This window comes from Cetorhinus maximus, chromosome 3, assembly GCF_964194155.1.
Source record: "Cetorhinus maximus chromosome 3, sCetMax3.hap1.1, whole genome shotgun sequence".
In the NCBI taxonomy this organism is placed as follows: domain Eukaryota; kingdom Metazoa; phylum Chordata; class Chondrichthyes; order Lamniformes; family Cetorhinidae; genus Cetorhinus; species Cetorhinus maximus.
This window is the reverse complement of record NC_135881.1, coordinates 108,775,102-108,797,605: the sequence shown is the minus strand read 5'-3', so window position 1 is coordinate 108,797,605 and position 22,504 is coordinate 108,775,102. Positions and strand designations below refer to the sequence as shown.

Below are 22,504 nucleotides of genomic sequence, written 5' to 3'. Positions count from 1 at the left end.
GTCTTGGACAGCTGCCAGGGAGAGAGATGGAGAGAGATGGAGACAGTAGCGAGGGGACAGAGTTTGGAACAGGTACTGAAAACAATTGTTTCAGTCTTCCCAAGATTTAATTGGAGGAAATTTCTGCTCATCCAATACTGGATGTCGCATGAGCAGTCTAATAATTTAACAAAAATGGAGAAGTCAAGTGAGGTGGTGGAGAAGGAGAGCTGGGCGTAGTCAGCATACATTTGAAAACTCAGGCTGTGCTTTCAGGTTGTGTTGCTAGGGGCAGCATGTAGATGAGAACTAGGAGGGGGCCAAGGATAAATTCTCTGACTACAATTAGATAGTGAAGAATGGAATCAGGCAAGTGCAGATCCACCCAGATGGATGACATTGGAGAGGTGTAAGAGGAGGATGGTGTGGTCAACCATGTCAAAGACTGCACACAGATCACAAAGGATGAGGAGGGACAGTTTGCCTTTGTCACAGTCACATACAATGCCATTTGTGGCTTTGATAAGGGCCATTTCGGTAATGTGGCAGCCTGGTTGGAGAGATTGAAACATGGTTCTCAGAAAGTAAGGCATGGATTTGGGAGTTGACAGCATATTCAAGGGCTTTGGAGAGGAACTGAAGATTGGAGTTATGTTGGTAGTTCGCAAGGACAGTGTTGCTTTTTCGTGGTGAGGGGTTATGAGGGCAGATTTAGGGGAGAGGGGCACAACACCTGAAGAGAAAGAATGCTTAATAACATCAGCTCACATGCAGGTTAGGAGGGAAAGTTGGCTGATCAGCAGTATACTGGGAATAGGGTCAAGGGAGCAGGAGGTGGGTCTCATGGACAATGTGAGCTTGGAAAGGGGCATGAGGGACATAGGAGAGAAATTAAAGAAAGATGCAAATTCAGGGCTAAGTAGGGGGAAACTTTAAGAGGAAATTTGGCCCGGTGGGCTTGTGGAATGGAGGGAAGTTGCAGAGGCAGCTAATCAGATGGTCTCGATCTTAATGAAAAAGTCCATGAGTTCCTCGCACTTGTTCTTCGAGGTGAGGATGGAGGAGACTGATGAGAAGAGTTTAAGATGATTTGCAGTAGAGAAAAGGAGCTGGGGATTATCCTGTAACAGTAAGCAGTTTTAGCAGGCAGAATAGGTCTCAATAGTGCTTATGTGGTCCAGCCAGATCTAGCGATGAATGGCTAAATAGTTATCTGTCATATCCTTTCAAGTCTGCATCTATTGGACATAAGGAAGCTGAGCTGAGGGCTGTACCTGGCGGAATGGCCAGGGTCATAAAGAGTAATGGTTTCACTGGGTGCTAGGGCATCAATAGTGGAGGTGAGGGCACAGTAAGCAAATCAGTAACTGGAGAATTGCTGTGGTGTATGAAAAGCCAAAGAATAGACGGTTGGGATTTTGAAAGTGCAGTTGTAAGTGAATTAGTGGACAGTTATTTTTTCCAGGGGCTGATACTGAAGTAGGTAGGTTTGGGGTGGAGAGTGATACAAGGGTATGATCAGAGTTGAGCTTATCTGTGATTGATATGATGGAATCAGCAAGACGATGTGAGGTGGTAAGTTTAGGGGGTTGCTGTGAATATGGATTAGGGAGTTTATGAGGAGGGAGATATTTAGGGAGGATAAGAGGACAGTGAACTCAGAGGAGAGAGAACATAATGAGTTGAGATGCACATTGAAATCACAATGGTGCAAAGGCTAATGGAGGGAAACAGTGAAAATATTTCTTGCAAACATTTTTATTGTATTTGTGAGGGTGGTAGAAAACAATGATTTTGAATACGATATAAGAGGGGTGGAACGAGGTGAGATGCTCTAATGAGGAGAAAGTGCCAGAGGCCAGGAGATCAAGCCAAGGTGTAATTTGGCAATAACAACCAGGCCACTACCAGGACAGTCTTGACATGGCAAACAGTGGAAAGTGAGGAGGCTTCATTTAGGGGGAAAGTGTTATCACACCTCAACCAGGCTTCATTAAGGTCATGATGTTGATGCAATCATCCACAATAAGTTCATGGGTGGCAAGGGCCTTGTTCACAAGCGGACTGACATTTTAGAGGAAAATGCATTGAGGTGCGGCGAGATCTGCTCCACTGGCAGAGTCCACACAGTCAGGAGTGTGATGGTTGAGGTGGAAAGGAAGAGATCGGCAATGTTAGCACCCAGCAGATGTGCTGGGTGGAAGGTTTGGTAAGAGAGTAGGATAGGACAGTTGGGGTTGCTGCTCAAACCAATGCCAGGTCCCTTGATGAGTCCATTAGGAGCATGCCAAGAGAGGTACAGAGAGAAGCTGTGGCTTATCCGAAAAGGAATCAAGCTGGAGAGATGGCAAAAGAGCAGAAACATGGAGGGGTACTGAAGGTTAGAGTAGGGAATTGGGAAGGCTGAATACCTGAGAGAGGAGTAGTGAAAAGAGGCATGACATAAGATGAACAGGATCTGGGAGTGGTAAAAAGAAAAATAAATAAGGAGAAAAAAATGGAATTAAAGTGATGGGGTCACGTCCAGAGTGTTCTACTCCAGAAAGCCTTTTGAACGATTGAAGTGGAGCCAATCTTTACACATTTTTACATTTATTTGCAGAGTTACACATTACAAGCATACACATCCTAATGTAACAATTATAGTTTTAGTCTGTATCTATTTATAGGGCTCAATTGATGGCCTAGCTACAATTAAACAAAATTAATATACAGTCAACAGGTTCCTTTCTCTCCCTTTAAATAGAAATTAGATTTAATATGCACTACCAAAATTTCAAAGCAAATTGAATCAAGCAACTCTAAACTGGGCACCAAAGAGGCACTGTGAGCCATCAACAGCAGCAGAATTGTATTCAACCACAATCTGTAACCTCATAGCCCGGCATTTTCCCACACTACCATTACCATCAATCCTGGTTGAATAAAGGGTGTAGGAGGCATGCCAGGTACAGCACCAGGTATCTCTAAAAAAATATAGGTGTCTACCTGGTGAAGTTACAACACAGGACTACTTGCATGCCAAACTGGCGAAGCAGCGATAGACAGCTGAGCTACAACCAACGGATCAGATCTAAGCTCTACAGTCCTGCCACATCCAGCCATGATATTGGTGGATAATTAAACAATTAACCAGAGGACGGGGCTCCACAAATATCCCATCCTCAATCATGGGGGAGTCCAGCACAGCAGTGAAAAAGACAAGGCTGAAGCATTTGCAACCATTTTCAGCCAGAAATGCTGGGTGGATGATCTATCTTGGCCTCCTCCTGAGGTCCTCAGCATGGTTACTGAAAATATTAGATTTTAGACATTTGTCTAAAACATGTGATATTGCCTCAAACATCAGCTGGTTGTACTACCTAGTTTCCTTATTTTAAGTGTGAATTATTGATCCTGTGATTCTGAATAAGCAAGGTCTATGATGTCTATGAAGAATTTTGATAGAATTGATCACTTTACAGCAGTTTCACAATCTATACTTCTATATGTTTTTCTTATTGTGACATCAAAAAAAAGGACAGCAGGTGCATGGTAAACCCATCACCTGCAAGCTCCCCTCCAAGTCACACAGCAACCTATATTGCTGCTCCTTCTCTGTGTCACTGGGTCAAATTTCTGGAACTTCTGGAACTACCCCCTCCCCCCCAACAGAATTATGGGTGTGCTTCACCACATGAACTGCAGCGGTTCAAGAAGGCGGCTCATGATCACCTTCTCAAGGGCAATAAGGGATGGCAATAAATGCTGGCCTTGTCAGCGTTACTCATATCTCATCATTGATTGAAACGATCTCATAAATGACTGAATTCCTGACAATAAACCTTGAGACTGCTTGCTGTTATTCAATTATTATTCATTATTCAAGTTAGGAGGGAGGTTCTGAATAAAAATCCAAATTTAATCATGGGCATTTATTTGGAATCTTTTGGTAATATTAAGTACTGTTTCAGAGATATTTAGTAACGGAGAACGATGCAAATTAATTTAATTTTAAATTAATAACTAAATTTTAGTTATTTATCAGCATTAAAAGGTGTGATGGTAGATAGGCAATGACTAGCATTCAAGGAATTAATACATGATTTACAACAAATATACATTCCTTGCAGGAAAAAAACCCAACAAGAAAAGTGATGCAACCATGGTTAACAAGTTAAAGGTTGCATTAGTTCAAAGGAAGAGGCTTAAAGAGTAGCCAAAAGAGTAGTAAGCCTGAGGATTGGGAGCTTTATAGAATTCAGCAAAGGAGAACCATGAAACTGATAAAGAGAGAGAAAATAGAATGAGAGTAAACAGACGAGAAACATAAAAAAACGACTGTAAAAGCTTCTATAGGTATGTAGAAAGGAAAAGATTACCAAAGATAAATGTGGGTCTATTACAGGTAGAGACAGGAGAATTCATAATGGGGAATAAGGAAATGTAGAGAAACTAAACAACTACTTTGCCTGGGATTTTCTGGCCCTGCCGTGGTGGGATCCGCCACGGGAGATGCAGCTGCCCTGCAAAAAGCCCGTTGACTTTTGTTGGGACCAGATGATCCGGGTGGCGGGCAGGGCTGGAAAATCCTGCCTTAAGTGTCTGTCTTCACCAAGGAAGATACAAAAATTGTCCCAAAAATACTAGAGAACCAAGGGACTAGTGAGCATGAGGGATTGAAACAGATTAGCATTATTAAAAAAAAAACTAGAGAAATTATTGGGATTGAAAGCTGATAAATCCCCTGGACTTGATGATCTACATCCCAGAGCATTGAAAGAGTTGGCAGTAGAGATGGAGGATGCATTGGTGGTCATCTTTCAAAATTCTATAGATTCTGGAATGGTTCCTGCAGAATGGAAGGTGGCAAATGTAGCCCCACTTAAGACAGGAAGGAAAGAGAAAACAAGGAATTACAGACCTATTAACCTGACATCTGTAGTAGGGAAAATGTTAGATTCTATTAAAAAGGATGTGATAACTGGACACTTAGAAAATAATGGTAGGAATGGGCAGAGTTAACATGAAAGGAAAATGATGTTTGACAAACCTGCTGGAATTTTTTGAGGATGTAACAGGCAGAATAAATAAGGGGGAACCAGAGGATGTGGTGTATTTGGATTTTCAGAAGGCTTTCGATAAGGTCCCACATAAAATGTTAGTACACAAAATTAGAACACATGAGATAGGTGTAATAAACTGGCATGGATTGAGAATTGGTTAATGGACAGAAAACAGGGCAGGAATAAACATGTCATTTTCAGCTTGGTAAGCTAGTGGGGTATCGCAAGGATCAGTGCTTGAACCCCAGTGATTCACAATCTAGATCAATGATTTGGATGTGAGGATCAATTGTAATATTTCCAAATTTGCTGATGACACATTCCTGCCTACTTTTGTGAGTTGTGAGGAGGATGCAGGGAGGCTCCAAGGGGATTTAGACAGGCTTAATGAGTGGGCAAGAAAATGACAGATGGTTTATAATGTGCAAAATGTGAAGTTATCCACTTTGGTAGGAAAAATAGAAGTAGAGTATTTCTTAAATGGTGAGAGATTGGAAAGTGTTGATGTCCAAAGCAACCTGGGTGTCGTTGTTCATGAGTCACTGAAAGCTAACATGCAGGTGCAGCAAACAATTAGGAAGGCAAATGATATTTTGGCCTTTATTGCAAGTGGATTTAACTACAGGAGGAAAGAGGTCTTGCTGCAATTGTATGGAGCCTTGGTGAGACCACGCCTGAAGTATTGTGAACAGTTTTGGTTCCCTTACCGAAGGAAGGATATATTTGCCATAGAGGGAGTGCAGCGATGGTTCACCAGACTGATTCCTGGGATGGCAGGATTGTCCTACAGGGAGAGATTGAGGAGACTGGGCCTCTATTCTCTAGAGCTTAGAAGAATGAGAGGTGATCTCATTTAAATGTACACAATTATTACAGGGCTCTACATGGTAAATGCAGGAAGGATGTTTTCCCTGGCTGGTGGTGATAGGATGGCCCAGAACCAGGATACACAGTCTCAGGATGAGTTGTAGGCCATTTAGGACTGAGATGAGGAGGAATTTCTTCACTCAGAGGGTGGTGAATCTTTGGAATTCTCTACCCCAGAGGGCTGTGGAGGCTCAGTCATTGAGTATGTTCAAGACAGGGATCAATACATTTTTAGATATTAAAGGCTTCAAGAGATATGAGGATAGTGTGGGAAAATGGCATTGAAGTAGAAAATCAGCCACAACCTAGTTGAATGGCGGAGCAGGTTCAAGGGGCTAAATGGCCTACTCTTGCTCCTATTTCCTACGTTCATATTTGCTATAAATTGCATACTCATTTAGAGATGTTACACTCAGAAATAGGTTTAGCTATTGCTCCTGTTCATTTATGTACCTATTTGCAAAGGGTAAGGAAATGAATACGCGATTCCAGAATGGCTTGTTCAGGATGAAGCCTTGGGGTATCCCAAAGAAGGCCAACTGTGTAAAGTAGGCAGGTCGGAGGACTGCAAGGAAGACTGGGACTCTTCTGCATCATGTATTCCCAGCCTTCAGGGGCACTACAAGAGGAAGTTTTGAGGTGGAGAAGTACATGTGCCTGCCAGATTTACTATAGGCCAGGTGTAGATGAAAGTTTGCCTGTGGGCGGAGTGGAATTCCAGGAATCTCATACTGTATATGTTGAAAGTGACAAGATTAGGTACCAAAAATAACTTATTTTCCTTCATTATACCTTCAATCATCTCATCAGAGCAACATTTGCATAGAGATTTCACAAACTGACCAATTTATTTTTTGTTAAAAGCAAAATGCTGTGGATGCTGGAAATCTGAAATAAAAACAGAAAATGCTAGAAAAACTCAGCAGGTCTGGCAGCATCTGTGGAGAGAGAAACAGAGTTAACATTTCGACTCCGTATGACTCTATGTGAAGAAGAGTCATATGGACTCGAAACGTTAACTGTTTCTCTCTCCACAGACGCTGCCAGACCTTCTGAGTCTTTTCAGCATTTTCTGTTCTTATTCATTTATTTTTTGTGATTTGCTAATTTCTACATTCTTCCAATTTATTTTTCTAAATAATAGCAGGGATGAAAATTACACTATCGGCATGAAAGTTATAAGAGTTTGATAAATCATTTTCCTTTGTCCAAAATGGAAAAACAAATTAAAACTTTGCATCTTAAATGCAAGCATTACAACTATTAAGGTATTTACAACCGATAGTTTCACAGAAGAAAGTCAAATTGTGCAACTCACACTTGTGCCTAGTTCAAAGTTAATGATGTAATAATAGTATTATTAGAAAGGCCTCTGCTTTGTGGTTTACATGAATTAAAATGAGCAAAAATTGTGCAATTCATTTCCCATAACAATTTAAATTGTTTAAAAATCCCAGAATCTCAATTAACATAAAACATATTCAAACACGTTAATTCCAAACCCTGATGATTCTGCAAAGTATAACTTTTATTGTAGAATAGTATAAATTGCTTATTTTAACTAATTATTTCATAACAAACCAATTTCGGATAGTCATTTAGACTCGATTTGTATTACAAAATTACATCTTTTTATAAAATAGGTCCTTGTACTCAGTTCTGGCTACTGAGGTCTCATCGTACCTTGAAGTTCCACTGTCATTCTACCAATTACGGTTTCCAAGTATGTTAACGCAATGAGTGCAGAATTCGGAAAACAAATTGAATCCTTCCTACACAATCAGGATCAGAGAGGATTTGTGTCTGATTTAGGGAAAGTATTTCAGAAAGACTGGTTATTTAATCAAATGAAACACTGACTCATGATTTATGCTCAATGTATTCATAATAAGGAGTATGCTGCTGGAGATATTAAGCTACCTCATTTGCATTTGCAAAACGTCAATCCCCCACATTTCTGTCAGCACTAGTTGTACTACCACAATGCAATAAGTAATTTGGAAATATTAGGAAATAAGTCAAGTGAATGCATTGGCAATTCTATTATTGACTCATAACTATATATTCCTGCACTCAGTTAATTATTTTGTGATGCCTAACTGAATCCAATAAGTTGTTTGATTCTTTTTTCTTTCAATCGTGGACATCACATTCATTTTATATTCTGGGAAAAGGAAAAGTCCAAATTGGTAGAAGCCAATGAGTCCTAGAATGCCATAAAGTATTAAAATGAGACTGAATGTTAGTGTAGGAGCATGCAATGTGCCTGTAAGAAATTTTTTGGCCTGCTCTATTGATGTTGCGTTAAATGGAACAATCATATGCTATATCTTGCCTAATGTAATTTGAAAACTTAAATTGCTAAACTAAGCTAACAGCATCTTGTGATTGGTTGATTGACGTCATGAGACGTACATTGTTTTTTGGGAAGAATAAAGCAGTATTTTTTCACATTTTAAGGCCAAGTAATGTGAAAAAAATCCAGATCATTAAACAAACAAGATCTGAATCACCCAAAACCTGAAGCCATTTTCAGTAACATTGTTGAAAACATCATGATTTTCATCCAGTGTGACTTTCAATTTATTGTGACATGACAAGTTGCTTCTTAGGAAAGATAAATTTCAAGCAAGCTCGTTAAAGTCTGATTCACACCCTCACTCAATCACAGCTGGTTTGACCGGCTTTAACTTCAGCCTGGTAGTTGTCTCTTTTCTTAGGTCATCATCTCCCTGACAGGAAGTGAACAGAGGGAATTAATTATAATGTTGTTATCTCTTTGTTCTGTGTAAAATGTAGCTGAATCATTAATTCAATACATAAATATCAACAGAAGTATACTAAAGTGGTTAACAAAGGCCAGGATCTTTAGGTCGGCGAGCAGGGGGTGGGACCTGCTCCCTGACATGCAAAATGACACGGGATGACGTCAGACGGAAATCCCAACGTCACCCTGCGTCATTTCAATTTTCAGGTCGGCGGGGGCGCAGCCAAATCAGCTGTGCGCCCACCGATCTGTCAACGGCCTGCTGAGGCCATTTAAAAAGTAATTGAGATAATTAATGGACCTGCCCGTCCAACCTTAAGGTTGGCGGGCAGGCCACGAGCCTTGGCGGGCTTCAGAAAAAGCATGAAACCTTATCCACGGGCGGGATGAGGTTTCATGAGGGTTTTTAAAATTTTAATAAATGTATGCTTTAAAGTGATGGACATGTCCCAACTCATGTGAGTGTCACATGAGGGGAACATGTCAGGGAAATTTTGTTTGTGCACCAGCACCATTTTTAAATTTGGCGCCGATCTCCCTGTGGCAGCACTTAGCCTCAGGGAAATAATTGCGTTCTTTCGTGCTCATGCGCGAAAGAGCGCACTCTTGGCTGAGGGATTTCCCCCCCCCCTCAACCCGCACAGGGAGTGCATAGCGCTTCCTGGTGGACATCACACTGGGCAGGCTTTAATTGGCCCGCCCACATAAAATGGCGGTGCGCCCCCAATTGGGGGCGCCGATCGGAGGCGCACCTGCCCGCACCCGCTCCTGCACTTCCCCCCTGATGGTGGAAAAATTCTTCCCAAAGTTTCAGGCCTTCAAGGCCTCCAAATCTCTTCTGCCAGACTGTGTTGGTTATTGACACTAGAAAGTACAGAGCACATATTGGGTTTAGTTTAAAATCCCTTAGAATACTGCCATCGCCAACATCCCATGGTATAATCTGAACATGCGCATCTTCTAAAATATTGCAGTGTATCATCTTTAATCACAAACTAAAATTAAATGCAAATGTTCTTCTCTTCTGAGGGTTGATCCATACTTGTGTATATTCTATGGGTACTGGTGGCCCTCCAGTAGCTTGGCAAAGTGACCGTTCTTTGTGTGAGCCAAGTGAAAATTAGCTGGGCAGGTTTGCAGTTAAATTTGTGATCCTGTCATCACCACATAATAGGGTTGATTTTAACTTGCCAAAATTGGCATTAATGGAGTGATGATTGCCTCAAAACGGGGTGCATAAACTTACCGCCCATTAATGCTGATGCTCTGCCCACAGCCACTTTGAGAAGGACCTGCCAAACACCTGCACTTTCAAGTGATAAGCCCCTTTTAATTGAGATTTGATAATGTACAAAGGACCTCGATTGCTATTACATGACATGAGCATGTGCTCTGCAGTCGCCTACTCGTTTCCAACCAAAGAGACACCAATAAGAATATTTGAACTATTTTTGTGGGGCAAGCAGGAGTGGCAGCTGGACAGTTTTTGTGTTGCTCGATATAGAGCTGTCCCAAATTTAACATCCTGCATTGGGATGCCCCTTTGATACCTGCAGATCGCCAATTCCATTGAAATGAGACCAGACTTCAAAATGGCTCCAGCTTTTTCACTGCCAGATTGAGCAGTGATAGCTTCACTGATTGAGGTTAATTTTAACTTTTAAGTGGCAATGTCCACAAATATGCTTTCTCCAATAGAAAACACTGGGAGGCATCCAGCATGGGAAAGCTGGCAGATTTTTCCCTGGTGTTTACCAAATGACCTTTCCCCCTGTCCTGTGTAGATTGATGCCATATATGATAGTAGACTTGTTGCAAATATATTATATATATAATGCATTTATACTCTAATGAATATTTTAATATTGTAATGAAAAATGTAGTCATGTGAATTTGTATCAAGTTTTGCATCTTAAACAGTTAATTAAAACATCTAACCACTAAATAAACTCTTCTTAAATTCTTTACCTTGTAGGCACCTGGGGGAGATGTATGGGAGAGGAGTGTGGCCCAGGAGGTGTCCAAACCAGGTCAGTATGGTGCGCCCATGTGGAGGGATGGACAACTTTACCCACTAACTGTAAACCAGCAGAAAGACCTGAGAATCAACAGAATTGTTTCAAAGTCTGCGATTGGCATAAGGACCTGTATAACTGGCAGGTGGGCGAATGGAGCAAATGCTTGCCAGTTGCTTTCAGGAACCCTTCTTCAAGGCAAACCTCTGAGTGCCTGAAAGGTGAAGAAGGAATTCAGAGCAGAGATGTAACTTGCATCGAGAAAAGAAATGGAGCTGCAGTGGAGGATGATATCTGTGACTATTTTGAGACTAAGCCCCACCTTGAACAAGCCTGTCTCATCCCCTGCCCACAGAACTGTGTGGTAACAGAATTTACTCCCTGGTCAGAATGCACTAAATCCTGTGGGGTAGGGTTACAACACCGAATTCGTCAAATATTAGTACCCCCTCTCTATGGTGGTGAACCTTGCCCCAACCTGACTGAGTTTCGGACCTGCACGTTCAGTTCCTGTGATGCAGAAGAAAGTATTTACAGTTTGAGAGTTGGCCCCTGGAGCGCATGCTCTCTTCCACATTCTCGACAAGCTCGGCAAGTAGGAAAACGGATGAGGGATCCAGAAGCCCGGGAGCTTATGAAGAAAAAGAGGAACAGAAACCGTCAAATCCGTCAGGAGACTAAATATTTTGTTGTACTGATTGGTTACCAAACAAGACAAGTTACATGTACTCACAAAAATGGAAAGACTGCTGCTCTGAGGTAAGAAGTTCACAGTTAATGAAGCACATCTTGGTCCCTGCTTTTATTAAATAACCTGGATGAATGGCTTAGACAGGGGGCTGAAAAACATCAAAGAAGAGGAGGTAAATCAAGAAGTGGTGATTAGGTAATAGCAAGCTTGAGTTTTGTTAGCCTGTAGAATATATAAATTGGATGAAGCAATGTGTTAGGTGGTCATTTTTACCATTGAGATCCAGGTTTAAATGTTAGGTCTTCTCTGTCCAGTGACTGTAAAGGTCAAATGTGAAATGAACTGGAACAACGTCAACCCAGTGGCCATAAAACTGTCCTAATGAAGGGGAAAATATCACACATTGAGTTGCATAAACCAGGAAAGGTTCCAACTGTAGCTTTTTTTCCTAGATTTTTGTTGAGGAATGTTGTGAAGCAGTAGAAGGAAGTTTACTTTGTATCTACCTCTGCTAATCCTGCTATACTTGAACTAAACTTGGGTGCCCAAACACCTTCAGCTTCATAAACAGAAAGTCACAAAACATCCATGGGAGATGTGGTTCTATGTAGTAATTGAAGTGCCCCCTGGTGTCTCATTCAAAACTGATTGAAGCTATTGGTAAAATTAACAAGCACGGTTCTGTAATCCTTTCTAAATGCATAGTTTAACTCAGATGCATAATTACTCCATCCAACCACAGAATTCCAATGCACCAAATCACCATTCATTCTCATTAAGTAGAATTCCCAATCCAGGCAAAACGGCTCAGAACATTGTCCATTATCTGGTTCGCACTAACTGTTTATTGTAACAGATTACTATCATCTCACTATGCATTATATCCAGTTGCAGTGTCATTGGGCTGAATTTTAATGGCCACCCACATGCGGGAATGCAAGTGGGTGGATCCATAATGTTGGGCTCTGTGCCATTTTCGGAGCAGGAGGGGAGGCGTCGGCTGAGCTGTCTGCCCATGGCCCAGTTGAAGTCCTTAAGTGGGCAGTTAATGTCCACTTAAGGGCATTATTCTGTTGCTGCTCAGATTTAACAACTGCTGGGAGAGGTCTGTTCCCAAAGTGCAGCCTGCCATGTATGATCCAGTGAAAGTGGGTGGTGGGTGCTTCATTTTCAGGTCCCTGGTTCCAATTGGAGGTCCCCTCCCCACAGTTTTCCTTCCCTGTCATCCTGTCCAATATGCCTCCCCTTCCTCACCTCCTCCAACCCAATTCACTGGGGCCTGCCAGCCTGGCAAGATCTCAGACTTACCTGGGTCCCAGGGCATCCATGGTTGCTCTTCCTCCCAGGATCCCTGTAATACCAGCACTGACCATTGCTTCGGGTAGTGCTGCTGTTACTGCAGAATTAAATCCAATCGGCTGTCAACTCTTTGAGGTTGGACTTCCTCCTGGAGCGGGGAGGTGTCAGCTGTGGCTCAGTTCATAGCACCCTCGCCTTTGAATCAGAGGGTTGTGGGTTCATGTCCCACTCCCGGAAACCAAGAACTGTGATTGTACTCAAAGGAGTTGCAATCTGTGACTGTTGATAACTCGAAAGAGTTCCTCCTGGAGCGGGGTGGAAGCCTCGCCTCATAATAATTAAAAGGCCTGTCTCCCCTTAAAATTAAAACAGAGCAAGATGGTCAACTGGAGGTAACTCAAGCCTGACATTTATGCTGCATTGTGGGGAGCTACACTCAGTTTATAATTCAGCCCATTCAGGGTTATAGGGCTGAATTGGAGATAATGCAAACTGGCAAGCTTTTGAAAAGGACTCTTTAGGAATGCTGATTCAAGTATACCCTGATCAAAGTGCATTATTTCTTGGCAAAATACTGAAACATTTGTTAGGATTTATCTATATGTTTGTCCTTGACAAAATAATCTGCTTTATTTTTAAGTATATTATGCAAAATATTTATTAAAAGCTTCTGATCTTCAAAGCAATTTTCAGAATCGCATTCAGTCATTAATTGAAATGTTTGTGGATTCTAATATTGCACTTTGATATCAAATTGTCACTTGGCATTATGCAGAGTAAGTCACAATAACATGTGATTATAGTATGTGATAATTTACCTGAAGCATTACATACCTGCACCTAGATTTAAGTGCTTGAATTTTTTAAAATGTTCCAAGTTTTATAAGTTGGGCCCTTGCACCAAATAAATCCATGTTGAAGCAGTATACCTCCTAAACTATCTAAGTACCTTTGAAAACTGTGTACATTGGTTGAAATAAATTATTACTTCATGATAGAGCGCTTAAAATTAAACCATTTTTACTTCAAACAGCCAAATATTCCATTGTGTTTTTGAAAGGGAGCAGAGGCAATGGAAAATATCAATATTGGGAAGGCATACTGGGCTACATGCAGAGATGGAAAGTTGGTAATACATATGCAGGGAGGATAAATGTTTGGGGGGAAGGTTGACATTGTTTTTCTGATCCTCTCAATGTTGAGAGGTACACATTGCAATGCAATAATAAAAGGCATAGAGTAAAACGCTGCTTTGAGAAAGGAGAAGACATTGTTGAAAAAGGGAAAGCATGTGAAGGTGAAACTATGATTTGATGTAATAGTTTTGTATTTGTTTCCATAATTCTTAAAGTGAGTTTATTATGTTATTTATAGCACTGTGCAACAGGGCAACAGAGGAAGTAATATAGTGATTGTTTACTGTTCTGACGTGTCTAACAAGTTGTTATATATTGTATAATCTGTAACTATCTGTAAAGAGCTAGGAACTAATTGTTATGTGTAAGTGTTCCAGGGGGTCACGTTTCATGGCTGCACTAGCGACTGATGTGATGTGTAACAGAACCTGTTCAAACTGGTCCTTCTATTGTACAAAGCAGCATGGCAAGTTAAAGATAAAGAGTTCTGATATTTCCAAGCTTGAAATGTGACTATTATCAATATCAGGGAGCCAAAAGACAAGAACACATAACAAAATAATATGGTGAAAAGCAAAATACTGCGGATGCTGGAAATCTGAGACAAAAACCAAAAATGCTGGAAAAACTCAGGACTTACAGCATCTGTGGAGAAAAAACAGAGTTAACGTTTCGAGTCCATATGACTTCTTCCAAGTGGAACTCTTCTTAAAAGTAATATGGTTATTTGAACCAATCCAAAAAACCACTTACTTTTGTGCTACCAATGACAACGTGATGTGTACTATATGCAATGCTTTTAATGAAACAAGTTGATAATAGTTCACAAAATGGATATGTGGATACAAAAATAACAATGACCAATGACTTACTTTTATAGAGTGCATTTAATGTACTGTAATAAAAGGTCCAAAGATGTTTAACACAATAAAAAAAAACTTATCAACACAGAACCATAGAAGGAGAAATCAGGAAAGACAAATAAAAGCTTGATCAAGAAGATAGATTTTTAGGATCATCTTAAAAGAGGAGAGAGATAGAGAAGCAGAGTGGTTTAGGAAGCGAATTCCAGGGCTTAGCAGGGCAACTGAAAGCACAGCCACAAATGGTGGATTGTTTAAAATTGGGAATGCACAAGAGGCAAGAACTGGAGGAGTACAGAGATCTCAGAGGGATGCAGGACTGGAGGAAGGTGACACAGACAGGGAAGAGTGGGGCCATAGAGGGATTTGAAAACAAAAATGAGGATTTTAAAATTATTGTGGTGTCTGACAGAACCAGTGAAGGTCAGCAAGTAAACAGCTGATGGGTGAATGAGATTTGGAGCAACTTAAGAAATGGACAGTTTATGTAGGTTGGAAGATGTGAGGCTGACCAGCAGAGCATTGGAATATAAAGTTTAGATGTAACAAAACAAGGTTAAGGGTTTCAGCAACAGATGAGCTGAAGAAAGGTGAGTTGAGTGATATATCGAGGTGGAAGTAGGCAGTCTTGGTGTTGTGGATATGTGTTATGATATGTGATGTAAGATAGCAAGTCTAATGTTCATTATTCTTACTAAAAGGCATTTACCTTATTAGAGAAATAAAGATACAAGATGTAAGAATATTCAGTAGATCAATTCAGATTTAAAAGCTAAATATCTGCTTTTGTAACCGATTCCACAAAATACTATTCTCTTAAATAAAGACAAAAATTGCTGGAAATACTCAGCAGGTCAGGCAGCAATTGTGGCAAGAACAAGGTAGGGTTAGTACTTCAGGCTGATGAACTTTCTTCAGAACTGGAACATGTTACAGATGAACGGCTTATATCTAGGAACAGAGCCATGGGAAAGGGAGCAGGAAGAAAGAAAATGAGGCCTGTGTTTAGGTGGAGTACAAAAGAGGATTAAAAGACAGAAGTAATAATAGTGTAAGACAAAATGAGGCAATACTGAGAGAAACAAAATAGGTATCAGATATCTAAAGGATATATGAATAGTTACAGCAGAACAGCCAAGCTGGAGGGAAGCACAGAAAATCTGGCAAAGCAGAGAGGACTCCAGTCACCAAGGAATGTGGCAGAAATACATGCTGGTATATCCCAGTGATGCAAAACACCCCACCATGAGAGTAGCCCCAGCCCAAGTACCGGCCCACAATCATCTCCCAGGACCCCATCCTACATTGTCAGCACCTGCTGTCTGAGAGAATGCATGTGTGTTGTTCAGGTCTGAAGTTGTTAGAGCCAATTTTAAGCCCACAGGCTGTAAAGCAAACATAGTGGAAACATTAAGGTGCTGTTTCTTGAGCTTCATTGGAACAGTGTAGAAGATCAGGGAAGAGAGGTCAGTATTTTCTGCTTTTAAAAAATTCTGATTTCAAGCATAGTCTTTACTTGACTACTATTTATGAAGGGATTAGGATCAGATATGTCATTAATAAACTGCGGAACAAACATATGTATATAATATCAATAAAGTGCAGATTTTGCAAACGTCATGTCAACAATTGTAGTTGGATATCTGAGTGCACCTAAGCTGCATCCGAATGTTCAAAACATGCAGCACTAAGATGCAAAGCAAACAAATATAAACCAGAGCATTTCTGTTGTTCTTAGTGCATATTCTGTGAAAATGTTTAGAAGAATGAGAGGTGACCTTATTGAAACATATAAGATTTTGAGGGGCTTGACAGGGGAGATGCTTAGAGAATGTCTTCACTCATGGAGGAATCTAGAAGCCGGGGCAGAGTTTCAAAATAAGGGGTCTCTCATCTAAGACTGAGATGAGGAGGAATTTCTTCCCTCAGAGGGTTGTTAATCTTTGGAATTTTTTACCTCAGTCAGCAGTGGAGGCTGGGCCATTGAATGTATTGAAGGCTTAGTTGGACAGTTTTTTGTTCTACAAGACAGACAAGAGTTATATGGGGCAGGCAGGAAAGTGGAGTTGAGGCCACAATCAGACCAGCCACGATCTTATTGAATTGCATAGCAGGCTTGAGGGGGAAAATGGCCTATTCTTGCACCTATTTCTGCTGCTCTTAAGTTCTTATGTTTAGTTATGAATGTGAAATCTGTTCATTGGCCTGAACAAAGATTTCTCCAATGACCAGCTAAGCTAGTGGAGTTAACTATAAAATTATGGTCATCGTAAAAACAATGTTCTGTAATATCTAATTAGTTTCTGAAAGCTTCTTCCTCTAGAATCATGGAGTCCCTGACCAAGTATAAAATGGTAATTGCTTTTAAGGATTGTAGGTCACAACTGAATATAGCACTATAAATTAAATACATCGAATGTAAGCATGCCCAGTGGGATTAATCATAAACTTTTAAATTAATGGTGTTCAATTGGGGCAAAAGTCAGTCAAATTCAGTTACTAAAATAATGAATAGGCATAGGACTGGTGAATAAATATGATGGGCCATATGCTATATTCAGATATTTCCATATCTGCTTCATTGACATGCAGACACATCCGTCAAAACTAGTGATAAATAATAACTCTACTGCACAGTGATGTAGGCAGGATTTTTTTTTGTGAGGGAGTTGTTTGGATATGAACTTCCCAGACCAAATAAAACTACATCAAAAGACATATTTTTAAATAGGAATTTTGCAATCAATTTCAAATAAAAACATGGGCCACAATATTTATGAAGAGGTGGGGAGCAAGTGGGGTGGGGCAGTTTTGCAGTCAGAAAATGAGAACAACGGGCAGGATGAGCGTCCCGACGTCATCGGGCACTCTGGCGATCTTTCAGTCAGCAGCGCGCCCACCGACAATTTCTTAATTATTAAGGCCCTTAAAATATTAATTAAGTTGTATTTTTCACTGCCCGCTCAACCATTTGGTTGGCGGATGGGCAAATAGGCCAAGCGGCCATTGCATTTTTTACGAAACCTTATCCATGGGTGGGATGAGGTTTCCAACGGTAGGTAAAAGAACTCAAAAAAAAAATTCCACTTCATTTTAAACATGTCCCTCTTCATGTGACTGAGTCACATGTGGGGACACGTTTATATCATTTATTTTCCTTTGTCCAAATCTTCAGCTCCCTGAGGCAGCTCTGTACTCTCAGGGAGCTGTCAGCGCATGCTCACCCTCCTCTCGCTCCCACTCTGGCAGTGCTGAGCCTTTCAGCATGCCTTTTATGCTGGTTGGCCACTAGTTGGTCAGTCAGCATGTAATCGCGGTCGGGGCAGCGGTCCATTTCGCAGCCTCTCCCGGGCCCACCTAACGTGCCTACCTGATGAAGGGAAAATCCTGTCCAATGAGTTTCCCTCAGATCCTGTCGAATTTAATGACAGAATCTGATTAAGATTTTGGAATTCTGTTTCTCCCAGCAACTGGGAAGGATTGGGCAGGGGTGGAGAAGATCCTGCCCCTTCTAACTCACAAGTGAAAATGTATTTAGCCATTCCATGTAACAGTCCTCACCTCACTTTAGCTCTCAGGTTTCCTGAGGCCCAGGAAACTAGGCTGCCCAAAGTTAATTCTGGAACAGAGAAAAAAATCAACAGAGCATTACCTCATTAAAACCTTTAAATAAGTGACCTGCCTTCTAGGCGCAGGTTATTTGGCTGCCCACTGCCCCGCCTGCATTCAAATTGGAAGGGGCCAGGTTTGAAATGGGTCAGCATCAGATTTGAGATTATTTATGATTTTACTTTCCACCTGATCCAAATCTACCTCTCTTTGTGGGATAAAGATCATTTAGATCACTTGATGGGATTCTGAAACAAAAGGTGTTCTTCAAGACTTTAATGAAAAAAATACCTGATCAGAAGTGCGCCATCATTCGGCAGGTGTACAACACTTTTTTTCTCAGTAGATCTTTGCACTAGAGTCAGCCTAAATTTTGTCTTCAAGTCTCTGGAATGGAATTTGAACCCAAAACCTGCTGAATCAAAGGCAAATGCTCCAAAAAGTAAGCCACTAGTGACACTGCGTCCTGGATTTTCTTGGAATCGGGCTGAGTCAGGGATTTCTGCCTTCCATTTCAATTTCCAGCAATTTTTGTTGGCACAGGATAAGGGTGCAGGTAGCCAGCCTGCAAGCAGCGTTCCTACCCTTGGCGGTGTCCCCTTTGAAGAGTTTTTCATTTCAACTCCCCCTGCAATTTTAATGGAGTTGGACCCACCCTGTTAGGAGACTTGGTAAAAGGCTTCTCAGTGGAGTCATGAAGCATGGGGAAACCCTAAGTCCTGAGTCTGGAACCAAAAAACAGCCATTTTACAGCCATTGAAATACATTCCCCTGTTACCATCTCATAAAGCTGTCGTAGTATCAATGATAAAAAGCTATTATCCCATTCAGACTCTTAATCTTGTACAAATATACACACAGGCAAAAAAAAACTACTCAAAGAAAAAATAACTTATTACAAGGTCAGCTAAATATTCAAGGTGAGCCAGATATTCATGAAGAGGCCATCTGGGGAAGAAAATGTTTGACCGTGTGTTCAAACTACTCCTCTTGATGCAGTTGCAATATTTCTTATGATCCTATGACCACATTATAAGTGCTTGACTGGGTTTCAAGAATGACTAGTACATTTAGCTCTCAGTAGGCAATGTTGACACAGTTGCAGAGGGCAGTGCAAGCTATGCTTTAGTTGCATCTTTATTATCTTGTAATAAGTCACTTTTTCTTTGAAGAGTTTTTCTCAATGCCTGTGTGTTTATTTACACAAGATTAAGAGGTGTGATATGGATAAAAGCTTTTTGACATTGATATTACGAATGGCCCTGGTTGATTGACACTTTTTTGAATTTGTAAGCTGATCAGTTTTTTTACACAGTAAATTTCCAAAGCCTCTTTGCTTACTGTATCAGTTTTATGAGAATTTCAAAGACTTTCCAGACTTGCCAATGGCTTATTGGTTCCGCACATAGTGGCTACTGGAAAAGTGGGTATGGAGGATGCATGGGGAGCATGGAGCGGGTATGAGACATATGAAGGGGTATGGAGGGAGCAAAGGAGATATAGAGGGCATGAGGGATATGAGGGGTATGGACAGAGCATGGGGGATGTGGAGGACATGGAGAGGGCATGGGAGATATAGAGGCCATGGAGGGGCATGGGAGGATGGGTGCAGGGGGTGAGGGGGTGAGGCGTTGAGAGCCTGAAATTCATGATTACAACAGGCCTGCTGGCCCACTAAATGGAGGTGAAACTTCTATGTTGCTGGCCTTACTGTTTGCTTGTCCTCACTGCTGCCTCAGGCCTGTCTCCATCCACTCCCCCCCCATCTCCCCAGAATGAAAATATGGCAGGCGGGGGACTCCTTAATTGAGATGGCAGTCTAGAACTTACCCAATTCCCGCTTCCTGTCTCTTTCACGAAAATCAAGTCCTAGTAATGTTCATCAGACTTCATTCACACGACTATCACTGATCAAAATTTTATAACTCTCAGACTTGGTTTGGTTCTAAAATATCATGACAACCTTTGAAGAAGTTTAAAGAATTGTTCAGCATTTTACTAGGTTTCATTATTGAGTGAATTTTATTTTTGGAAGGATTTTCTTCTCTACTGGATTGTATTTCTGACAAGGAATTCTCCCTCATAAAAATCTCAGGCGAGGCAGTAATTACTCCCTTAACTCTCCACTGGTGAATAAAGAACAATTACCTAAAAGAAAAATAATCTATTTTCAATCCTCGTAAACATAATTGCTTAAATGTACTAAAAAATATTCCTTTAAGAAGATGAATATTAAACAGTTCAGTAGTTCACTTGGAGGTCAGTGTATGTTGAAAGACTTCCATTGTTGCCAGCATTTGCTGAAACAATACCTGATCAGCTGTACACTATCGTTAGGGAGAGGTAAAACACTCTTAAGGGCCTCAATAGGTGCTGGGGTGGGAAGGCCATCCACAGGCTTTCCTGCCACGGACTTAATCAGGGTGGAGGTGGCAAGGCGGCGGGGTTGCCACCCTCCCTCCTTCTTAAATGCCCTCCCTACCTCCAAACCTGACGCAGTGGGAGGGCATTAAATTCCGCAGTGAGTAGCACCATAGGAACTAGTGTAAGTAGGCACATCGGCCAACTGGGAGGAACCCAAGCCAGGAAAGTTCATTACTTGCCAGTACTGCAGACCTATGGGACATCCAGCGGAGCTGTGCATCAATAATGCTTATTCATGATGTCGGCAGATAAGCTCTCAGCTTCATTGATGAAATCTCAGAAGAGAGTCCACAAGGATTGGTGCGGGAAAGATATTAAAAATGGAAGTATTTCCAACCAGATATTTTTTATGCTTATTTCAAAATACCAAAATAAGGATGTAGTTTATGGTAATCTGCCCCTTTAAATCACAGAGTAAAGTGCTACGCATAGGAAGAAGAAAAATGACACATGTACTCCGTGAATAAAATAGATAAGGATGAAGCTGAAAGAGACCTGGGACGGAATATAAACATGTCCAACTAATATAGAGCTGCAATCAATAAAGCCAATAGGATTTTTATTAATTCCTCCTTGGAATGGGGGCAAAAAACAAGCAAAGCAACATTGATTTGCCTATCCCTAGCACCCTGAGGGCACTAAGAGTCAACCACATCTTGTGGGGCTAACAGAGGTCATGAGTTCAAAATCCACTATAGCAAACTGTGAAATTAAATTCAATAAATCTGGTAATTTGTAAAAGCTGTCGGATTGTCACAGAAGCCCAACATGTTCATTGACTTCCTTCACCTCTACTTCATCTGACCCATGTACGTTACCAGTCCCACAAGATTCGGTTGACTCAATACCCTCAAGGCAACGAGGATTCGACAATAAATACTGCTTTGTCATTTTTTTTGCTCAAAGCCTAATAAATAAAAAAGCTTTCTTTTAAACTAAGAGACAATTTTAGAATAGATATCACTTCTTCACTGATGCAATGATCAACGTGTGGAAGAAACATCCAAATAGAGCAATGGAGGCAAAAATCCTGAAATCATTTAAGAAGAAATTGGACGATGCAATATGACAAAGGATGATATTTGGATCTCTCTGGATGAATTAAGATGGGCTGAATGGCCTTCTTCACTTGTAACTATCTTCTGAAAATAATCTCCTCACAATAATCTGTCCCTGAAAATCATTTATTAATAACAAGAAATAGACCATCTTTCTTTTCTTGCTACTGAACTTTTCAGCTCTTTTGTTTTCCTTTGTTTCTTTGGCATTATTAACTCAATTCACATTATCTTCGGCTGTTTCATGAATCGACAAGATAATGATGAAAGATCAAGAAAAGTCACTGTCCAAAGTGATAATGTGACAAATATTATTGTCATGTAGCTCCTGCCTGGAATAAGTATTGCGAATTTAGGTGCAGATGCTCTGTGCCAGCGTATGAAATGACCCCAAGACAGTTTCAGTCGCCTTGTGCCTATTTAAACAATAGTAAATGAAGATTACTGTCATTGCATTCGTTTTCTTTTTGTGTTAGAATGGCTGTACTTGTTTTTATGATGTTTTCTCCCTCTCATCCATTCCAGCATCTCCCCACTCCCATAAAAACCATAAGCTCTTCCAAACGCTCACAGTCCATGTCCAAATGCAGCAAGACCTAGACAATATCCAGGCTTCGGCTGACAAGTTGCAAGAAACATTTACACCACACAAGTGCAAGACAATGACCATCTCCAACAAGAATGAATCTAACTGTAACCCCTTAACATTCAATGGCATTACCATTGCTGACTTCCTCACTATCAACGTCCT

The 22,504-nt window shown here is 40.9% G+C and overlaps 1 protein-coding gene and 1 long non-coding RNA gene across 2 annotated transcripts in view; one reads left to right on the top strand and one right to left on the bottom strand.

Moving 5' to 3' along the window:
* Positions 1-11,474, bottom strand: part of LOC144678846 (uncharacterized) — a 47,370-nt gene extending 35,896 nt beyond the window's left edge. Inside the window, exon 1 of the long non-coding RNA XR_013576196.1 lies at positions 11,407-11,474. This is a non-coding gene — a long non-coding RNA (uncharacterized LOC144678846). The remainder of the gene's footprint in view (positions 1-11,406) is intronic.
* thsd7aa (thrombospondin, type I, domain containing 7Aa) overlaps positions 1-22,504 on the top strand; it is a 536,154-nt gene that overhangs the window by 205,121 nt on the left and 308,529 nt on the right. Inside the window, exon 2 of the mRNA XM_078538824.1 lies at positions 10,634-11,432. Coding sequence (XP_078394950.1) covers positions 10,634-11,432 — 799 coding nt within the window. The remainder of the gene's footprint in view (positions 1-10,633; positions 11,433-22,504) is intronic.